Raw genomic sequence first — 22360 nt, 5'->3', positions numbered from 1 at the left:
ATTTTTAATTTGGTCCTAATTTGATTGGAAAACAATTGAATGCTCTTCTTTGTTAGTCCGTTATGCTATGCTAGATTGCAAAAGAATCACAAAAAGGTGTAGGGTGGAAATTCCGATGTAATATTTCTCTCTCTTCGGGAACTGAACACAGGACGTAATAGAAACGAATATATACGAAGAATCGATAATAAAAATTTTCATTGAATTGAAATGTGAATGCAACTATTATTTTATTTTGAATATATTTGGTAACACCGGAAAAATGTTGGAAAACCCATTTTTGTATATTTGTATTTATCAATTATTTTCCTCATCAACCAATCGGAATCCGAGTTGCTAGTGGTCCGAGTTTGACAGAAAAAGTGGTCCCGAATCGCCCCTCTATTGTCATGTCTTCTCTCAGGTGTTGCCTTATGTCAAAACTATTTGTACGTGGCATTCACGTTCAATTCAAGCTGTGCTTCGGTTGCTTATCGTTGAGAAAAGTGTTGGAACTCTGCTGGCAAACAAATTTCAATTCCCATTCGAAGTTTAGTGGTAAAAGACTGTAATGACAATCTATCACAACGGAAAATTGCCGCAACATATTAGGTTGGGGAAAAAGTATTAGGTCCATTATTTTCTCAATAGTTGGCTTTAGTGATCAATATCGCGGGTAATATCGATCATACAATTTCAAGTTTAGGCCCGTTGTAAAGGTGACATTCCTTTGCTGTTTTTTATTTGTTCATTCAATTGTGAGTTACAGGGTGCTAACAATGGAGGTCAACGAAAAGCAAATTCGGTATATTTTACACTTTTTCTTTCATAAATGCGAAACTGCACCAAGCGATTACCACCTTTTCCTCGCATTGCAAAATTTCCTGAGTGTTAAGAAATTGGGATCAGGAGAAGATTATAGAAGTCTATTGCTACTGTTTTTCGCCAATAAGGACCAAAACTCCTATGTGTAGAGTCTTGCCTCCTCGATATTAGGACTTTGCTATTAACCTTTCATTTAATACGCATCTCCCGGTTCACATGACCAACGTTCTTTACACAACCAATCACTCGTGTGGTACAAAACCGACTCCCCGAAGTTCTCCGTTTCCTCTTAAGCTACCCTGCTTTTTATTTAATATAATTATTCCCTAAAATCGCCTCGCTCTCTTTCGCTCTCTCATTCTCTCATCTCTACATCCTTCTCCTACTCTAAAGTAAAAAAAAAAAATTTTAGGTACCTATCGAGCTTCTTGCTTCTCACAAGGCACTCCGCAGTATATTCATTCTGTTCCGCTCAGTTGTTAGCTTTTGTGACAATGATCCCGATGATGCTGACAGAATTTCTTTCGGTAATTTTTGAAACACCACATCATCTGCAACTACAACTGGGGAAAAAAAATAGGAGGTTGTGTCCAAGACACAACCACATCGTTGACGTAGAACTACGCTGTTATTTTGGTCAAGTCCTCCGCTTTGCGCTCTGCTCAACAGAAGGCCTTTCTATTAATATTTCAGGTCTCGATTAGCTTTGCTTTCATCCTTGGTGGAGAAAGTTTTGTTACTGTCATGCGAAACCAAATCACACACAAAATTCCTGAACAATTATTTTCTTGATGAACCGATGATAGGCTAGTTTGATGATTCCCCACACAATTGTGTAGTTCAGAACCTTAATGGAATGGCGTCAGTTTGATGTAATGATTGCAATGCCAAAGACATCAGCGAGTAATTAATTTGGTCGCTACCACAGCTCAATCCGAAACGAAGACATGTGATGAAGCAAAACAAGGAAGAACAATCGATGTTTATTGCTTCGTATCTGGAACGATACTGGAAGTTTGGCTCTATGCATAAATGTTGGATCTACGTTCTTCTTCTTATTCCATTTTTTGTTTTTGGAGACTTGAAATCATTCCCCTTCGTTGATCGCCGATAAGTTGCTCGTTATTAACGGCGTGGGTAGAAAATCTCACAAATGAAAAATGTATGGGAAAATGGAAGTGCTTCTAGTTTTCATCAATTTAAACCGTGTAACATCAGGGGATTGTAGTATATAGCATAAAAAAACTAATCTTAGCGAATTTCTGATTCATTTGGTATGTAAATCGTCAAAATCCGTTCGCGACAAAAATAGTTATTAATGTTAACATTATTTCATAAAAACGTGACCTGTTTTCTAAAAGGTATATGACGTTAGTTCACATTAAATTATCCCTCAATTTCCCGTGCATCATTTCACGCACATTTTCACCACGGTCGCTGACAGGATTTGTTCTCTAGGAAAGGTAGACAATCATTTACAGGACGAACGGTAAGGAGTTCCATAGGTGCTTCCCCAGTAACTGAATAAGGGGTCGCATTGTACATACGCCAATCCGAATTTATTGCTGTAGCAAGCAAAAGAGTTCGAAGAATGCTTTAGTGTTATATTTCCACGAAGTCGTGCGACCAGTATGGGATGTTATTTACATGTCTAATATTCTTAGATGAACAATATTTTGCGAATTCATATCTCGACAACGGTGGTCCATTGTCGGCGCGAATCGTATGACTATTCCATTAGTACCCTCAATTCAGAAGTAGTTTTATCGTGGCTGGTTTCCTGTTCAATTTGATCAAAAGTAATTTCCTCAGGATCTTTGCCGATTGTGAGGAACTTGATCACGATAGTGTATCAGAGATATTGGTAGACCCAACAATTTGTTTTATTTGAGAATCGAATGGCTGGGTTCGAGAAGCTCATCCGTCCGCCCTTGACATGGCACATCTCCCTTTCTGATGCTTGCTTTCGAAATGAATTCGATTGCCCGTTGAAATAGTGAAGTGTGAGCCGCACAAGTACAGGAAGAACTTCGCCACTATCCACTCAATAGCCAAATGCTAGCTTTCTAACGTTGGTGGACAGTTATTTTCGCAGGTCGTCAAAAGCTACAATTCGTTTCTGCCCAAAACTAACAACCTCTCTCCAAAAAACCTACGTAAAGTCTGTGCGCAAGCTTATATATTCGGAATGGAATAGCCAACGAAATTCACCAGCTCTTTTATCCCAATTCGTGTTGAACGTTATTCCTGTTCAAAACCATTAAAATGCCGTCCATTATCCATCGTGCACTTCCTTCGTTCTGACTGGCACGACAATATCATGAAATGTATACAATTACTCCAAGTGTGTATCTCTTAACTCGCACGAGGCCTGATTCTTTATGAAAGTTGTCATACCCCGTGAATTTAGTTGGAACTCAACTCGATGGTATGCTGATATAATATGAAGTTTTGAAACATGTGTTGTTTTCCTTAGCATATTTCATAATAAGTTCCCATCCAATCACTCCATTCTGAGGTTTCATAATAATACACAACCTTATTTCGTCTTTCCCGTTTCGTACAATTCCAACTCCATACACCCGTCCCTTTTTCCGACGAAAAAGTTTTAATTGCGTTGTCATACTCCAAAAGTTCACTCGACGTGAAAGCCCTTCAATTGGTCAGGATAGATATCATAGGATGTTGTTCTCCAATTGTAAAGTATGCAATACAGTCCTTTGCCGCCGCCCGCAAAGAACATTGCTAGTTTATCATGATTCTATATTCCGACTGGCGACTGGCGGTTCAGCATTGTTAAGGCTGATTTAGACGATGCCAGTCAGCGCTCTAGTTGAAGTATCCAGTGAATAGAGAACAGACACTCTGTTCAAGTTAGAGGCCAATTACTTGTTCGATACTGGTACAAGTATCTTGAACAGCTTGTCTGTTCTCTGTTCACTGGATACTTCAACTAGAGCGCTGACTGGCATCGTCTAAATCAGCCTTTAGACTCCTATTTTTTTTACATCCTCAATCGCTATTCGCTGTACAGTTCAACGGTGGGCCTATCATTAAAGTGGTGTGCTTAGGTATTAAAATCCGAACTCGTTCTTCGTCACACATATCTGTGGTTGGTGAAGTGAGATATGTTTTGGTTTTGCTACCGTACTCACTCTCTACTCTCCAGACCATTGACTCGTCTAGCATTGTATGGATGCACTTAGCCTTCGAAACGCGCTTTCCGCTTTTCGTAGCATTGTTGCGCTTCGGCTAAGAAACCGGACTCGCTATCTGCTCTTCAGTCTAACGACTGGTCTAGCATTGTATTGGTGCGCTTCGGCTTTGAAACCGGACTCGCTTTCCGCTCTTCAGTCCGAAGACTGGTCTAGCCTTATATTGGTGCGCTTCGGCTTTGAAACCGAACTCGCTTTCCGCTCTGCAGTCCGAAGACTGGTCTAGCGTTATATTGGTGCGCTTCGGCTAAGAAACCGGACTCGCAGTTCCTTTTTTCATCTTTGTATCATTGTGGTGGTAGCTTTGAGGAATAATCACATTAATAATTTTGCCTAATGAATTTCTTGGCAGAAACTCCCTTATCCGTGCTTCACAATTTCCATTTTCTCCTCTCTTGGAATAAACCAGCATTACAAGCTTCGATTACATGCTGCCACTAAGTACAATTTTTATCCACTTTTTAGTTTCTTTTCCGACAAATTTAGCACATAAAACAAGGAAAAAACAGGTTCTTTCGTGTGTCTATTTCTTCCATCAGCACCAGTAATACACTTCTCAAGGAAGAGAAAAAAGGTCACACAAAAATCGAAGCGGCTGCGCCAAATGTAGAGTCTTGCCTCCTCGATATTAGGACTTTGCTATTAACCTTTCATTTAATACGTCAACTCCCGGTTCACATGACCAACGTTCTTTACACAACCAATCACTCGTGTGGTACAAAACCGACTCCCCGAAGTTCTCCGTTTCCTCTTAAGCTACCCTGCTTATTCTTTAATATAATCATTCCCTAAAATCGCCTCGTTCTCTTTCGCTCTCTCATTCTCTCATCTCTACACTATGATAGAGACATTATGAAACCTTTAGAATGGCAACAAATTTTACAACAAAACGATGCGTACTTGACCCAAATAGGACATTCCGAAGCATATTAAAAAGATTTTTGAAATTCACCCAAAAATAATGGATTACTTCTTCCCCAACCTAATATAATATCAGTCGTGGTGCTGTACAGGAAATTTGGGCAAAGTACCAAAAGCTCGGATCTGTAGCTGATAGAACGCGCAGAAGAGGTGTGCGTGAAACAGACCGTCGCACTGATTCAATGATCATCCGGGAATTTAAAAAAAAAACTCGTCGGTAACCATTCGATCTATCTAGGAAAACCTTCAGCTTTCAGTATCCGACCGTACAATTACCCGCAGAATCGGGGAACATGGTTTACAGAGCAAGTTTGCTCACAAATTATCATACATCAGTCCCAAAAATATAAAAAAGATCGCTTGAGTTCGCAAAATAATTCTCTACAAGACGGTATTTTTCTGGAAACGTGTTTTGTGGACGGACGAGTCGAAGTTTGAGATCTGTAATCGAATACGAAGAAAATGAGGTGAAGCGCTACATACTGACCAAACGAACAAGGACACGTACTTCGCAGAATTATCGATAGACTGTGGGAGATTAGCGCACAACATCTGAAGAATTTAGTGGAGAACATTCCCAAACGTCGTCAAAAGGTAATTGAGACTCACGGTGGTCATACTCCATACTGAAGCTCTCAAGTGTGCATCATCACTTTTTTTTGTTATGAAGTTCTAAAGTGATTTTTTTCTTCTGACATGTTGTGTTATATATTTCACTAATTTGTTTCACAAGCTTTGATTTATGAAGAAATTGACTACATTGTTTTAAGAGGTCTTCATAGCCTAATTGGTTGCGTGTCCGCTACTAAGCGAACGATCATGAGCTCATTACTCAGGGCCCTCAATTGACCATCTTTATGTGTTATTCTAGCTACTACGCCCACGCAACAATCATCATGTGATGGTAATCCCAATCCCTTACTGCTCACATTAGGACTGCTGCATCGGTAATTGATACCATATTCAACACAACAATGAAAGCTTCATATGAACAGTCTCGTTGTGTATGGTCCAACTGTGAACTTTCGAACAATAGGAATATTCTTACTCCTAAAAAAGGCGACATGTGTATCGATGAGATAGGAATGCTCTTACACCTAAATGGCTACTATGCAATATACAAAAAAATAACGTTAGATAAAAATGTACACTAATAAATTCGGCCCTGTTACAGCTGAATTACTAAATGAGCCTAATAAACAGATGGGATAAAGAAAAATTGCTGTTTCAATCCCTGTGTATATACCTTATAAACTTTTATTATACAAAAACATGAAGTGGGTTATATCTGTGATATAACTTCAAGGTAGATGTAGGACTATCGGCTTAGCAGCTAAGAATCTTTGGTTTCACTTTCAAATCCATAGTGAATGGCACCCATCGGTATCGAAATATCATCGACATATTGATTTTCGCTAGATGCTCTTCAGTTCGGCTGCAAAATGAAATGGAATTGGAAGAGAATAGCATAATGCATAGGTGTGTGAGCGTAATCTTCCGCATCTCACATCGCAATACAATTGAATGGATTTCCGAGTGTGCGTTAGCATATATACGGATTTGTGTGATTTTAATGAACTGTTTTCAAAACAGTTTTTTAAGCAATCGAAACAAGTTTTTGGGTTAATAATTAGCAATCATATAAGTCTTGGACATTTTGTCTTTCGAATGAAATTATTATCATACCACTCCGTTCAGCCGGGAAAGAGGTATTAACGTTCAAAACCTTTCTTGAAACCATGATTTATGAGGCAGACAGATGATAGCTGTGGTGCTAGGGAGAGGAAATTAAGCTTTGAAATGAACCAGACATACGGATTCGAGGTGTAGACGGACAGAATCCAGATCCGGGCGGACGAACGGATATCGAAGGAAGCGAACAGGTATTTACATCTGGGGACGAGGATTAATGCGCAGGGCAAGCCTCAAAAGAAAAAGAAATTCGATTGTTCTTAGGTTATGTGAAAGGAGAAGATAACAAAGAATGGCAAAGAAATGCATTTACACGTGCACTAATGCATAACAAATTTTCTCAAGTGACATTTACGCCACCAACCGGCGTCTAGTGAAACTCATTTGTATACAATAGAAACTTGGTATTAACTGACAAGCTCACGGATAATCGGAGTGCTACTGTATTAAAATCAGTGTTTGAAGAGAGCTTTAAAATTATAATGTTTTAAGTGGAGCTTAAAATCTAGACTCTGTGAAACTGATAATGTTTAAATAAAAATAGATTAATAAAAATAGATTCATCGCAAGTGTCAGTATGATGCCATATGATTATATGGGCACCTAATTGTGGTTGCTTGATCTGTTACTGTTACATTCTGGACGTTTACATTTTTGAAGAAAAACGAACCAATGATTCCAACGGCCTATAAAGTTCACGAAACTGTAATCTTTTCTGGATGCAACAGTGTTTAAAAAATGACAGCAGAATTTTCATCGGAACAGCCATAATTGACAATGTTGCATATGTAAAAAACTATTTTCTTTACGAGCTAATTCTGATGGGTTGCCCAATTACTAAACACAAACAAGTGACGGTTATCAAATTTCCTACTTCTCTATTTCCTCCCACGTTTTATTTATCATCATATTCATCTTCACTTCACGAGAGTATGCCTTTCCGGCTAGCTTCATAAATCTCAAGTTGAACACGCATAGCAGAAATGATCGATCAAATCACGCTATTGGGTTGGATTTTCCGCAAAAAAATATGACTATTTGCTCTTCAATCGTGTCAATAGGTGGGTTTTCCATACGACAGCTCACTTCTTATTGTTATCAATCTTGTCCCGATTTATCTTCTTATCGCATCACTAACAACGCCGCCCGATATAAATATGTCCCCCGAGTGGTACTCCAAATCAGTACTCACCTGTAAATCACAGTGAATATACAATGAAGATTCTGCTCTTGATTTGCTTATTATCGGCAAGCGTCTGCTTTGGCAAGCCCTTGGATGGGTTTGATCTTCCATATGCGGCTGGAGATTATTCCAACATTCAGGCTGTCAATGGTTTGTTGAGAAATGAACTTTTCGATGAAATAGTACCAGATGAGCATTTAGAGGACAGTTATTCTAAGTCAGACATTTTGGTGCCAAATGATTTGGATAACAAGGAGAAATTTGTGGCTGAATCGCAGGTTTGAATTTATTGATAAGTCGTTTTGGATTTGATTAAAATTACTTCAATTTCCATTTTACAGAATTCCGGAGATCTCGAAAATGAACTGCTTCCACCGTCGGATTCAGAAAGTCAGGATCTAAGGCAGGCTGAAGAAGAAAACGAAGATTGGAGAACACAAGAAAAATTACCGCAAGGAGAAGAGCGATCTCTAATAGTACAGCGTTCTCCCCCAGCTGAACACGGATCAGCAGAACAACAGGAAATACCTCAAAGTCCCCATGAACAAGATCCGCGTCCGCCACAAGGGCTATCAGAAGAAGATACAGAAGATCAACATCCACCACAAGGACCATCTCAAGGAGGACAGGAAAACCAACGTCCATCTCAAGGAGAACAAGGAGACCAACGTCCACCACAAGGGCCGCCTCAAGGAGGACAAGCAGACCAACGACCACCACAAGGAGACCAACATCCACCACAAGGACCATCTCAAGGAGGACCAGGAGACCAACGTCTTCCACAAGGACCACCAGGGCAAGGATCACAATATCAGCGTCCACCACAAGAGCCGCCTCAAGGAGGCCAGGGAGACCAACGTCCACCACAAGGGCCGCCTCAAGGAGGACAAGAAGACCAACGACCACCACAAGGATCTCCTCAAGAAGGACAAGGAGACAAACGTCCTCCACAAGGACCACCAGGGCAAGGATCGCAAGGTCAGCGTCCACCACATGGGCCGCCTCATGGAGGCCAAGGAGACCAACGTCCACCACAAGGATCGCCTCAAGGAGGACAAGGAGATCAACGTCCACCACAAGGAGACCAACGTCCACCACAAGGATCACCTCAAGGAGGACAAGGAGACCAACGTCCACCACCAGGACCACCTCAAGGAGGACTCGGAGATCAACGTCCACCACAAGGAGACCAACATCCACCACAAGGACCACCTCAAGGAGGACAAGGAGACCAACGTCCACCACAAGGACCATCTCAAGGAGGACCAGGAGACCAACGTCTTCCACAAGGACCACCAGGGCAAGGATCACAATATCAGCGTCCACCACAAGAGCCGCCTCAAGGAGGCCAGGGAGACCAACGTCCACCACAAGGGCCGCCTCAAGGAGGACAAGAAGACCAACGACCACCACAAGGATCTCCTCAAGAAGGACAAGGAGACAAACGTCCTCCACAAGGACCACCAGGGCAAGGATCGCAAGGTCAGCGTCCACCACATGGGCCGCCTCATGGAGGCCAAGGAGACCAACGTCCACCACAAGGATCGCCTCAAGGAGGACAAGGAGATCAACGTCCACCACAAGGAGACCAACGTCCACCACAAGGATCACCTCAAGGAGGACAAGGAGACCAACGTCCACCACCAGGACCACCTCAAGGAGGACTCGGAGATCAACGTCCACCACAAGGAGACCAACATCCACCACAAGGACCACCTCAAGGAGGACAAGGAGACCAACGTCCACCACAAGGACCATCTCAAGGAGGACCAGGAGACCAACGTCTTCCACAAGGACCACCAGGGCAAGGATCGCAAGGTCAGCGTCCACCACAAGAGCCGCCTCAAGGAGGCCAGGGAGACCAACGTCCACCACAAGGGCCGCCTCAAGGAGGAAAAGAAGACCAACGACCACCATCAGGACCACCTCAAGGAGGACAAGGAGACCAACGTCCACCGCAAGGACCACCTCAAGGAGGACAAGGAGACCAACATCCTCCACAAGGACCACCAGGGCAAGGATCGCAAGGTCAGCGTCCACCACATGGGCCGCCTCAAGGAGGCCAAGGAGACCAACGTCCACCACAAGGATCGCCTCAAGGAGGACAAGGAGATCAACGTCCACCACAAGGAGACCAACGCCCACCACAAGGACCACCTCAAGGAGGACAAGGGAACCAACGCCCACCACAAGGACCACCTCAAGGAGGACCAGGAGACCAACGTCCACCACAAGGACCTCCTCAAGGTGGATCAGGAAACCAACGTCCACCACAAAGTGGACCATCACAAGGATCATCTCAAGGAGGACCAGAAGCCCAAGATGCTCGAGAGGAGATTGCTTCAAATACTGTGAATATTAACTTTAACATTAACTTGTAAAAAAATATTTCTACATTTAAAAAATAGCTCCTACAGCAAAAAGATATGTGAGAATAAAGAAAATTATTCATTATTTTAATGCTGCGAGTCCTGCAATTTGTTCCTGTTACAGTTTGTTCTTCCATAAGTCTATTAACAGTTGAGTTCAGAATAGGCTTCATATCCGGAAGTGTAGTAAGATTCTCATTAGATGATTAGCGCCAACGATATGGTAGAAAACTACAAGATACCGAAACTCATGACGTATACTTTTTCGTGATTTCAAAGCTGGTTTATGTGGCAATTTTGATCATTAGTCTTTGTTATGATGGTATTCGAATTTCCAACACATAATGATAGTTATTCGAATCACTCGAATTCAAACCTCAGAATCTATTCAAAAAACAGAAAGTGGGTTATATCTATGGTATAACCGCAATGGTGACGTAGGACTATCGTTGATTCAGTGATCCTTTGTTTGATGTTGAATCTGAATCCATTCTGAATGAATGAATAAATGAATATTTGGGGGACTTCGAAAATGAGAGCGTTACGTTGGAGGTACAAGGTTTTATGCATCCAATATTGGATACGAAAATATCCTACTGATGGGGAAGAATAATCTTCAGAAGCTATCCTGTTAATTGCGATTGATTAAAAAATCACAAAACCAAATGTATTTGGTCACAGTGTTACATGGATAGAAAACATTCAAATAAACTCTTTCACATGAATGTAATTTTAAATTCCCAGAGGAACTGGCAGATTATTTTCAGTAACGATTAGATATTTCCACATTTTCCTCGATACTGGAAGCCCACCAGTGGTTTATGCTAATTCGAAAACCACTTGTTAATAGCACTTGATTGAAAAATATTTGGTCACAGTGTTACATGGATAGAAAACATCAAAATAAACTCTTTCACATGAATGTATTTTTAAATTCCCAGAGGAACTGGCAGATTATTTTCCGGATCTTTCTCGATGCTGAATGGCATCCAAACGGAAAGAATTCCGTGCGTGTATGTGTGTGTGTAGCGGCTGCTTCGATGGTCACCTTCTCTTCTCCTAAAGGATCGGCTTCTCTGTGCTCCCTCACAGTTTCAAACAAACTGCTCGCGTTTCAGGGCAGATCTCGATCCTTCGCCGTCCAGCATCCTCAGCAACGATGTTGTCTTGTCGATGTCCTCACGAAAAATGAATGCGTCTCACCACCAGAATATCGCTTAAGTATGCTTTTTGTGCGTGATTGAATCGAGAGAAGGCGTGGTTTACGATGGTAATTTGGAAGGCAAACTAGAGGGGAATGAACTCTCTGAGCTCGGAACTTTCGGCGACTGAGCAATAATCGATTGCGGGCGCATACAATATTGGATATGGAAATATCCTACTGATGGGGAAGAATAATCTTCAGAAGCTATCCTGTTAATTGCGATTGCTTGAAAAATCACAAAACCAAATGTATTTGGTCACAGTGTTACATGGATAGAAAACATTCAAATAAACTCTTTCACATGAATGTAATTTTAAATTCCCAGAGGAACTGGCAGATTATTTTCAGTAACGATTAGATATTTCCCCATTTTCCTCGATACTGGAAGCCCACCAGTGGTTTATGCTAACTCGATAACCATCTGTTAATAGCACTTGATTGAAACATATTTGGTCACAGTGTTACATGGATAGAAAACATTTAAATAAACTCTTTCACATGAATGTATTTTTAAATTCCCAGAGGAACTGGCAGATTATTTTCCGGATCTTTCTCGATGCTGACTGGCATCCAAACGGAAAGAATTCCGCGCGTGTATGTGTGTGTGTGTAGTGGCTGCTTCGAGATCTTCCCGGGGAACCGTTTGTGGCATTCAATTAGAACTGAGTGGATTTCCGAGCGGCGTTCGCTTATATACCGATTGGTGATTTCAATAATCTGTTTTGAAAGCAATTTTAAGACTATTGAAACAACTTTTTGGATCAAAAAGTAACAAGTATAGAACGCGTAGACATTTTATCTTTCGAATGAAGTGTTTATCAACCAAAATCTCGGTCTCCGAAGTAACGCTTTCGTTTTCGAAACTTTGATTTTACAGCCCGGTATAGAAATGAAAGACGTAGTCCTACGTCAAAAAAAATAATGGAAAAAAATGATTTTCATTCCTCTCTTCTTCGTCTTCTTTTTGGCTTTAAGAGGGTTTAAAATTTTCAGTTCATTCGCCTCTATTCATTCCTCTCGTTTAGTTTGATTTAGGTTCTTTATCATTCTCAACTGTAGCCGAGCCAGATTATATCGTGTATGTGACCTACAACGAAAAAAATTCACCCGAATTCATAAACATTTTTATAGCTTAATGATTAGAAAGATGTGGATGATAATAAAGTCAATCTCTCAAATGAAGGGTCATACCAACCGTCATTGAACAGTATTGAATAATCCCAATTTGATTCGCAATTCTTCAAGTTCTATGCAAATTTGGTAATTTTTGGTTAAAACAGTTATGAAATGAGAAAAATCCACTGGAAAATTTCACAATATCTTGTTACAAAATCTTGACGCACTCTGTGTTATTAGTGTTGTCTCATGTCAAAACTATTTGTACGTGCCATTTACGTTCGATTCAAGTTGTTCTTCAATTTCTTATCGTTGAAAAGAATGTTGGAACTTGAAGAAATCATGGTCGATAAACAAAATGCAATTCCCATCCGAAAATTTGGTCTGCCACAACGGAAAATTACTGAAAAACCTAGTATCAGTCGTGGTGCTGTACAAGAAATTTGGGCAAAGTACCAGAAGCTCGGATCTGTGGCTGACGCTGACACGTAGAGGAGGTGTGCGTAAAACCGACCGTCGCACTGATTCAATGATCATCCGAGAAATCCAGAAAACTCCATCGGTAACCATTCAATTTATCAAGGAAAACCTTCAGCTTTCAGTATCCGACCGTACAATTAGCCGCAGAATCAAGGAACATGCATTGCAGAGCAGATTTGCTCGTGAACATACATGAGTACCAAAAATAAAAAAGTGCGGCTATAGTTCGTAAAAAATATCTTAACAAGCGGGTATCTTTCTGGAAACGTGATCTTTAATCAAAAACGACGAGTGAAAGCTTCGAAAATCTGGTGAATCGTGTACATATTTTTGAATTTTTCACAATTTTTAAATTTTGTTTTGGAAGTTTTTTCACGGGAAAGAAAAGACGTCTGACTATTCTGCCCACCTCTAATGCTGGGCACCTCCAATGGCCATTACTTGAATAAAAATTTTCCAACCATCCGGTAACAGTAAACATGTCGATTTTTCGAACATCGAACGTAGATCGTTCGAGATAGCACCGGCGCACGTCGGTGACAAAGAAGTGTTATTCATCGTATATTTATAGATGCTTCACTTGAGTACTTGAGATTTCGAGTACTATATTTCATTAACTATAGTTATATCGCACAGCGGCTTCAGTATAGCGATGAATATATAGGGTGATTTGAAATGGTCTACTGCATGTCCGTCAAATATCTTGGAGTCATTACAGGTTCGCTGCATTTTGATGAATGTATACAGGGTGTCACCATTAAAGAGATACACTTTATTCATGCCATAAAAGTAAAACAGATAAAAATTTCTTTTTTGATTCTTTCTTCTCATGGAAAAGTAGCAGAGTAGTAAAATTACAGGGAAATTATATCAGTTAAAATCCTTAGTCTTTGTATTTGGGTTGCAAACACTTTTTGAAATTATTACAATCCGCACGCACGTATTTTTCGATACTTCAATGTGATAAAATTTGATAGATTAAATGTTACTGAATAGAAACAATTTGATGATGTTCTCCGATACCTGTGAATACTTAGAATAATAGTAACTTGGCCTCAAGAATAATTTATGTGATTGTTTTTCAAATCAATAAATTCCAGTATTATGTAATGCATTTCAAAAACCAAACATGATAAGTAATTTGTGCAATTTGGATCGATTCAACTAGGTGAATACTAACACGTTGAGCTCGGACTGAACTGAGGAACACGAAACGAGACGTAGAATTAAGTGTTAGCCCTCAGGAAGGACTCAACCTGTTAAATAAGGAACATTTTATTGCATACGAGTATGTTAATTTTTCAAAACTCAATTATCGCTTTATTGTCTTCATTATACATTTGAAAGTTTTGTTTCCCAACTTATTTCGTTCGCTCTGAACATTTTTCATGTAAGTTTAAATTCACGGCATTTGATAATCTCTCTTTTCGGCTCGATCTCAACAATCTGGAAAGCAAAACTATATGCATTTCAAATTTTGTAATTTACTACTGTTCCTTACCAACATCTGTTTTCATTTTACTTGTTTCCTTTTCTAGAGTTAATTTATAAAAAACGAAACTGACCATTATTTTGAATTAGATCCAATGCATGTGATAGTATTCTAAAATTTTCCTCAGATGAATTGTCAGTAGCAAACTTTTCGAAATCCGCATCCGAATCCGTATTTTGGATTGCCGTAGATTTCTGGAAGTTTCCGGGGATCTGCATCTACAAAAGGCGGTATCAGTTGTTTGAGGGCATCGTCATCCTCATCGGATATAATAACATCATCGGCATCAAATGTTTCATCTGGCACTTCGTCTATTCCAGCTAAATCGGACTCATCACCAAGTTGATCTACTTCGGGCACTTCATCACCTAGGACAGTATCGAAATTGATAGAGTCATCTGGTTCAGCCAAATGATCGACAGGCTCTTGTAGGCTCAAAATATCTTGGTCATCCTCTCCGATAGCCAGGAGATAGAGGTCTTCATTCTGTGTGTCCAACGGTTTGCCACAGCAAACAGCACACAACGCACACAGTATTAGAAGTATTTTCATTATTATTATTGTTATATCCATGAATATATCCACAATTTTCAAACTGGATGAACAATATACTGAACGTTGTGTTGCGTGGAGTTCATCATTTATAGCGAAAATCATAACGATAAAAGAAAATTTTATCAACCTATTGAATTGTTGGCCTAATATTGATTAACCTGAAGTGGGTATTCATACTATCGGTTCTGTTTAGTTTTGAGGTTTGCTTCGTTTGACGATCTAGAGACAGTGAATAAATAAACTTTTTTAGAATTCAGTCTGGCACATGAATCATGATTGTTTAGTTTATGTGTCAGACTGAGTTCTCGGCAAAATACTATCCGGATGCTTGACATTCTTCGAAGTTGTTGTCTGAATAAGGTAGAAGCGTAGAATTGCTTCTCTGAATGAGGAATGAAATATCCTTAAATAGATTATTCCTTTTCCTTTTTAAGGGGGGGACCTCGACCAAAAGTGCAGGAGAACGTGTTTTTTTACAATTTATTATGTCATTTGAGATTCAGTTAAGTGTTCGAATTTCTTGCGCTCTTGCGACTTGTTTAGGGTATGTTCGAAGATGTGTTTTAAAAAAGTTGGGACTAAAATTATTTTTTATTAGGGAGCTGGTAGTTCCTTTTCTTGTAGGCTGACCGAATCGTTAAACAAATCGTTAGACATCGTTAAAAAATTGTAGGAGGTTGTGTCCAAGACACGACCGCATTGTTGACGTAGAAGTACGCTGTCATTTTATGTATGTCGATTGTTTATAACTTCGGATATTATTTTATAAAGCTGTGAAATTTTGGAAATAACTGTTCAGTACAATGGTTTGATCGCCCTCAAATGGTTTTTTATATTGTAGAATCAATTGTCGATAATTGATTGATGATTCATACTCGCCCTCGCAGAACAATACACTAGCCCTATCGTATGTCGCAATTTATTCCATGCCAATGCATTGAAAATTTACCTCGAACACTATTCCGGTGGCCTATTTCGCAATTGACATAGACTCGGCTACAGTCGATTATATACTTCTTGCACCAGTACCATTATTCCACATCTTATAACTACATCAATATATCTTCGGCACCGTATGGAAACAACAACAATGCCATTTTTTTTTCAATCGTTTATTTTTACAGACTCAGTTACAAAAGTTTAAAGGAGCCAAACTCCTCACTGTATTGTTCCAAGTTTAGATAAACATTTTTCCTTAATTCTAATGTTAATGATGTAGAAACCGATCACTCGCGGTCTACTCGAGTTTAGAAGGGTGACATATTTTCTTCAGGAAAAAGAAGGGATAAAAGGATATGTTGATAATGTTCGAAGCCCGAAGAGAGTTTTCCAAATTCGATCTGGCAACAAGATACTCCTCGCACGACCAAACAACGTGTTCGATGTCGTGGTAACCTTGGCCACAAGCACAGATATTGCTGTCATGCCAATATTTGCATGTATCAAATGTCATGCTACCTGTTATTTAGTATTACCTCAGTGGAATCTGACCTCTAGGCATCGTTCGTTCAACGTAAATTAAGCGCCAAACAAGCGTTTGCCATAGCATGCATATAGAGTCATACATTGGTGGCTCAAAGCTACTAGAAATTTAAACATATCTCATCATTTTGCGCTATTCTCAAAAGAAACGCTTCTGTTAATATTACAGGTCTCAAAAAAAGTTGCATTACCTTCTCATGCTCAAGATAAGTGCAGCTGTCATCCTCAGTGGATAAAGTTTTGCTACTGGCGAGCGAAACCAAATCACATACAAAATTCTGGAACGACATTTACTTTCATGGTGACTAAATAAACGAAATAATCTCTTTCTGTTAATTTCAACTACCTCAAAAAAGGTAGCATTGCTTCATTGTGATCAAGATTAGCGCAAATGCAATCCTAGTTGAAGACAGTTTTGCGACTGGCACGCGAACCCAAATAACTTATAACATTTCAGCAAGACATTCAAGATCCTTGGTATTCTCCAAATAATGTTGTGCAACCTTAACACCAGCTTCGCCATAGCGTCAGTTCAATGTTGATTCAATGTCAAAGGCACCAACGAAGCCTTTATGATGACAGAAAACAAACAATGTTAACTGTTTGAAAAAAGACTGAATATTTGCCTTAGCAGAGATTTATTACTAATACCCTAGCGAGCAGATACAAATGGGGTTTCAGCGTAGCGAAGATGCACTATTTTTACGTACGAGTTATGAAGCACGCACGTACGCATACAAATGTCCATATATCGATGGCTTGGAGCATCTAAATATACACACACTTATCTCAGTTTTGAGCTCTTCTCAACTGAAGCCCTTCCTATTAATATTGCCTGGCTAGTTTAGCTTAGCTGTTATCTTTGATGGAAAGAGTTTTGCTACCACCATGCGAAACCAAATCACAGGCAGAATTCCAGAACATATTCCTTATATTATTCCTCCACTCCAATTGTCCTGAGAAAGGCACTCGATCCCTCGTCGTCCAGCTCGCCCAGCAACGGTGTTGTCCAGTCGGTATCCTCACGAAGAATGAACGTTTGCCTCAGCGAGATCCACTGTTTATACTCTAGACAAATATTTCCCTTCGTTTTTCTTCTTTTCATTTGTCCACGGAAACTTTAAATCTTACGATTTCCCCTTTGTTGCCCGTTATTGACAGCTCTGTTCGGGAAAGCACACAAATGGACAGATCCAATGCATGGGGAAATGAAATTGCTTCCAATTTTTATCAATTTAAACCATATACAGACTACGAGATAGTAATGTATAGCATATCAAACACATCTTAGAAAATTTTCGATTCGATTGGTATGCAAATCGTTAAAATCCGTTCGCAGCAAAAATAGTTATTAACGTTAACTTTATTTCATAAAAACGTGACATGTTTTCTGATTTGGCACCCTTCATGAAAGACGTTGATCTACGTCAAAAGTACAACTTTAACCACAGTACCATTCGGAGAAACCGTATGCGAGATTCATATCCGTTTATTAAGGCTCACAAAGATCCGGTACAGTTTTGGCCAGATTTGGCAAGCCACCACTACAGTCGAGAAGTGCGTGAATGATACCGAGACAAAGGAATCGATCATATTGAAAAAGATCTCGATCCTAGCAATTTCCCCAAATTTTGCTCAATCGGAAAATATTGGGCCATTCGGAAATTAAAACAGGGTATCAAAGTGACATCGAAATTCACCTAAACTATGGAATAACGGAATCATTTTTTAAAATATTTTTTTCTAAGAAGAACAACGAATTATCTGCCTTTTGATACTAAAACATTTTTGTCTCTCTAACCTATCCCGAGGTTTTGTGATTCTAAATAAATCAAGATGGTTATGATGGTTAGGTATTGCGCTTTGTATAAATGCGATCGATTTACGTTGAGTGACTTTAGAAGGATTTCGTACTAAATACAGTTCTCAGACAGTTTTGTGCAGTCTTCCGAAAAACACTTACACATTTCCACGCGATGTGAAAATTTCATGTTTTTGTTTGAACTCGAACATGATTTTCGCTAGTGCTGAATGTCTATCCCGAACACGAACAATGATACACAAACATTAACATGTGAAAACAAACACGATGTTTATAATTCAAGAACATCATGCACAAACATATCACACGATGTCGCAGTATTCATTGCTTTCGTTTCGTTTTTTTTTTCATGCACGGAAAGAAATTATTCATCCTAAAACATTTCTTCGTAGAATACTTTCTCACAGAAACGAACTTGAAATTTAGTTCGCATTACTCGCATTATGCGCATTGCATAAATTAAGAGGCTATGAGTTCATGCACATTTGGCAAGTCTGATTAAATAATCCTTGGTTTCGTGCAAAGAAAACATTCTCTGAATAGAAAGAAGCTTTCTATGAGATTTTTTTTGCGTGCATGTTGCCAATTTAAGTTAGAGGAACCGACTGCACAGCGGGTGACGTCATACAGATGCTAGCCAAATAAATAAATAAATACCCAAAAATTAGTTTTAGATGCAATCTTCAGCAGCACACAGCAGAACCAGCAGAGAGTCTTCATGTGAAAAAACGCACTCCTATATCGTATATCGTATAACAAAAACGAAGGTGAAAAATGATAATCGACTCTCCTTTCAGTAGCTTCGCTTCGACTAAGACTACTTCGGCATTCGCCGTCAGCATAATTTGAATTGACTAGAAAATTAATTGACGAGCGTTGAGAGCTAGGATGACTGATGAACTATTCTAGTCAATGATTATTCTAATTGACGTGACAAACGAACAATAATCTGCCTCTTCATTCAATTAACTTCAATCCACACTTCTACTTCCCCCTGACACGAATATCTTTACCCGCATACACAGTCTTATTTTTACGTCCATATAAAGTGAAACGAAAACTTGATTTCTGATGCAAAAACGTGGTTACACAATTAATGGACGGTTTATTGTCTACCCACCGTGAACCAATGAACTTAGAGAGTTCAGGTATGCTATAAAGGTCCTCGCGTTAGTAGAAATAAACAGTTTGCAGTTTGGGAGGATTTTTAAACAAAATTTTAGTTCACAGTTCAATTTCGTGAAAAAAAACATACAATTCGTCAGTGGCTCTGAACACAACACTGCACGCTATTTCATACTATATATCATGGGTGGCCAAACATTTGGACATTGCGGGCGACTAATTGTTCAAATGTGAAAATGCGGTCTACCAACGTTGACAGTACCAAAAAGTCATTAGAAGATGTATGTAGTATGAAGCGATAAAACAAAGTTTTAACCCTCCTGTACTCGCGCGGAAAATCATTACCCGTATACTCGCGCATTTTGCTGTTTTGTATTTATAAATCTTCAGAAAATGTGTTTTCTTCAACTTCATTCAGTTTCAATAGTCATTTAATTCAACCTCCTCAAAACAAAACTATTGATTCTCGGTCCGTTAGACCGTATGCTCGAGCATAGGAGGGTTAATTGAAAGCATAGGTCATACTAATAAATATTGAATGATAAATTATTCTATTAGGGGGTCTTCGTAGCCACTTGAGTTCAAACTCAGGGCCCTCAATTGACCATCTTTGTGTTATTATAAAATAACTACGGCCACGCAACAATCATCAGCGATGGAGAACGATCCACGGTCGAAATAAGATCGATTCATTCATACAACTGCTCTGCTCTGCAAGACACATCGAACTGCTGTTCTATAAATAACCCAACAATGATCAATATCAACTGTCTCCGTTGGCAGCGCATGTGGAGTGGTGATGAGTTCGGTCGTTGGTTACACACGATTATCCCTAAGGTCTCGACGAGTGCATGGTTCAAGGGATTGAATGTAGGTCGTGATTTCATTCGCGTGATATCTCGGCTTATGTCCAATCACTACAACCTAAACGCGCATCTCTATCGCATTGGGCTCGCAGCAAACAATCTTTGTGATTGTGGCGATGGCTACCACGACATCGAGCATGTTGTCTGGTCGTGTATCCGGTTCCATGCTGCTCGCTCTCAGCTCTCTAGAGCACTGAGAGCACAAGGCAGACAATCGGATATCCCCGTCCGGGATATCTTAGGTAGCCGTGATCCTGATCTTCTGCTTCATCTATACCTGTTCCTCAGAAACGCCGATGTCAACGTTTAATGATGTTTCCTTCGTTGTGTCCCCGTTTCATATCCCTCCTATCCGATCGATAAACTTTTACTTAGTCGCGGCAATACATACACACACTCTTTACAGATGCACGGGCCGAAGGTTGTGCAGTTCACTGATCATTCAACAAGAGCCAAAGGTTGTACCGCTCATGACAACTCTACACGAGCTGATGATTGCGCCGGCTAGTGACCATTCTATCCTGGATTCCTCGAGTCGAGAAAGACGCACCACGCTAGATATGGGGTACAGACTAGGGGGGCGTTGCTGATTAATGGTCAGCTGCATCCCAATAGGAAGTATCCCGTGTCGGGCACACGTACAGAGCATTGAAGACTGCGACATACCAATTATGAGAACACTTGTAATACTAACCTCGAGTCAACCGCGAGTAATCGGTTACATATTACTAACATAGTTGTAAGCAAACATTGTCAAAATTTTGAACTCCCGGCCCCGTTAGGCTGACGCCATATGAGCCTTAATAAAATATATATTTTGGATAAAAAAAGCTATCTCCGCTGTCCGGTCTGCTGAACAATGGAAGAACAGAAAGAATACCCTTACGCCTAAATGACTACTACTGTGTAATTTACCATAATGTAAAGGAACAGAAAACTTAACGCCTAAATGGCTACTACTAACTACTGTGTAATATACAATTTATAGAAACATAACATATGTACATGTACACGATTAAAACCCGGCTCTGTTACAGCTAAAATGCTAATGAGCCTAATAAATAAATAAAATAAATGGGATAAAAAAAATTATTCTATTATATAAAAATAACTATCGCTTAGTAAAACATTGATACGTAATACTTCATTTAGAATGTTGTTTTTTTCAAGGAAATTGTCATTTATAAACATACAAAGCAGTTATTTTTCATAAAAAACACTCAAGATGATTATTATATTCCTTAATTACCTAGAGGTATAAGAACTATCTATCGTAAATATTGATCCCTATTATGTAAACTAAATCAAGCGTCCGATTGAGCAAATTTTGTAAATCAAATAAAAAAATTCACTTCTCCGTATCAAATTAATCTTTAATGTGAATGGAAAACATTGTTTTCTTCATGTTGAGAAGCAGAATCATACGGACTACGCAAGGCGAATGATTCATATTTTGTTACTGCAACAGAATCTGACACAACTATGTCAGTGAATGCTACACAGGCGAACGAACAGCTAGAAACTCAGGGAAGGGTAGTTTGATTATATTTTTATTTTGAATGCTTCTATCTCTTACGGTTTTTAACTCTATCTACTTTTTGTCACGTCTCCCCTCCCAAATGCTGTTCAGAATAGAATCAATAATATCTCGCTAGCGCCGATAGTAGCCGTCGTCGGTGTGGAAGGTCTTAGAAATCAAATTTTAATTTTTTGCATTTTTGGGAATCTTATGCTCTCAGAAATGTTGTTTTCATTTGTTAATTTGTTTTCAATTGTTTATGAGCTTCGAAACAGCGATTTTTCATGAAAAATAACTCGTTAAATTGTCATTTTGGCAATTTTTCGAATTTTCAAAAACCCCTATGTAACGCTTTAGTTATTGTCCTAACGTTTCAAAATATGCATTGGAATTCATTCTGCGACACCCCGTTTCTATGTGTTTGTATGTCGCAAATAAAATTGACTTTCGTGTGTCAATCAATATAACTACCGACGGTAGCTCCACACTTGTGATACAATTTGCACTCATGTAGA

The 22360-nt window shown here is 39.5% G+C and overlaps 1 protein-coding gene across 1 annotated transcript; it reads left to right on the top strand.

Moving 5' to 3' along the window:
* The first annotated feature begins 7847 nt into the window (after positions 1 to 7847).
* Positions 7848 to 10170, top strand: LOC129766866 (golgin subfamily A member 6-like protein 26). The gene is made up of 3 exons (XM_055767468.1): positions 7848 to 8093; positions 8157 to 8291; positions 8365 to 10170. The coding sequence occupies exons 1-3, from the start codon at positions 7848 to 7850 to the stop codon at positions 10168 to 10170; spliced, it is 2187 nt and encodes a 728-aa protein (XP_055623443.1).
* Positions 10171 to 22360: the final 12190 nt, after the last annotated feature.

The sequence above is a fragment of the Toxorhynchites rutilus genome, chromosome 2, assembly GCF_029784135.1.
Source record: "Toxorhynchites rutilus septentrionalis strain SRP chromosome 2, ASM2978413v1, whole genome shotgun sequence".
Taxonomy (NCBI): domain Eukaryota; kingdom Metazoa; phylum Arthropoda; class Insecta; order Diptera; family Culicidae; genus Toxorhynchites; species Toxorhynchites rutilus.
Note: the sequence above shows the minus strand (reverse complement) of the source record. Positions and strands in the feature narration are given on the sequence as shown.

Excerpts from the sequence above, each read along its gene's own strand:
- LOC129766866 (XM_055767468.1), top strand. The coding sequence starts at position 7,848 with ATGAAGATTCTGCTCTTGATTTGCTTATTATCGGCAAGCGTCTGCTTT. Across the intron at positions 8,094-8,156 it reads AATTTGTGGCTGAATCGCAG|AATTCCGGAGATCTCGAAAA; the intron begins GTTTGAATTTAT and ends TCCATTTTACAG. Across the intron at positions 8,292-8,364 it reads GAGAAGAGCGATCTCTAATA|ATCCGCGTCCGCCACAAGGG; the intron begins GTACAGCGTTCT and ends CCCATGAACAAG.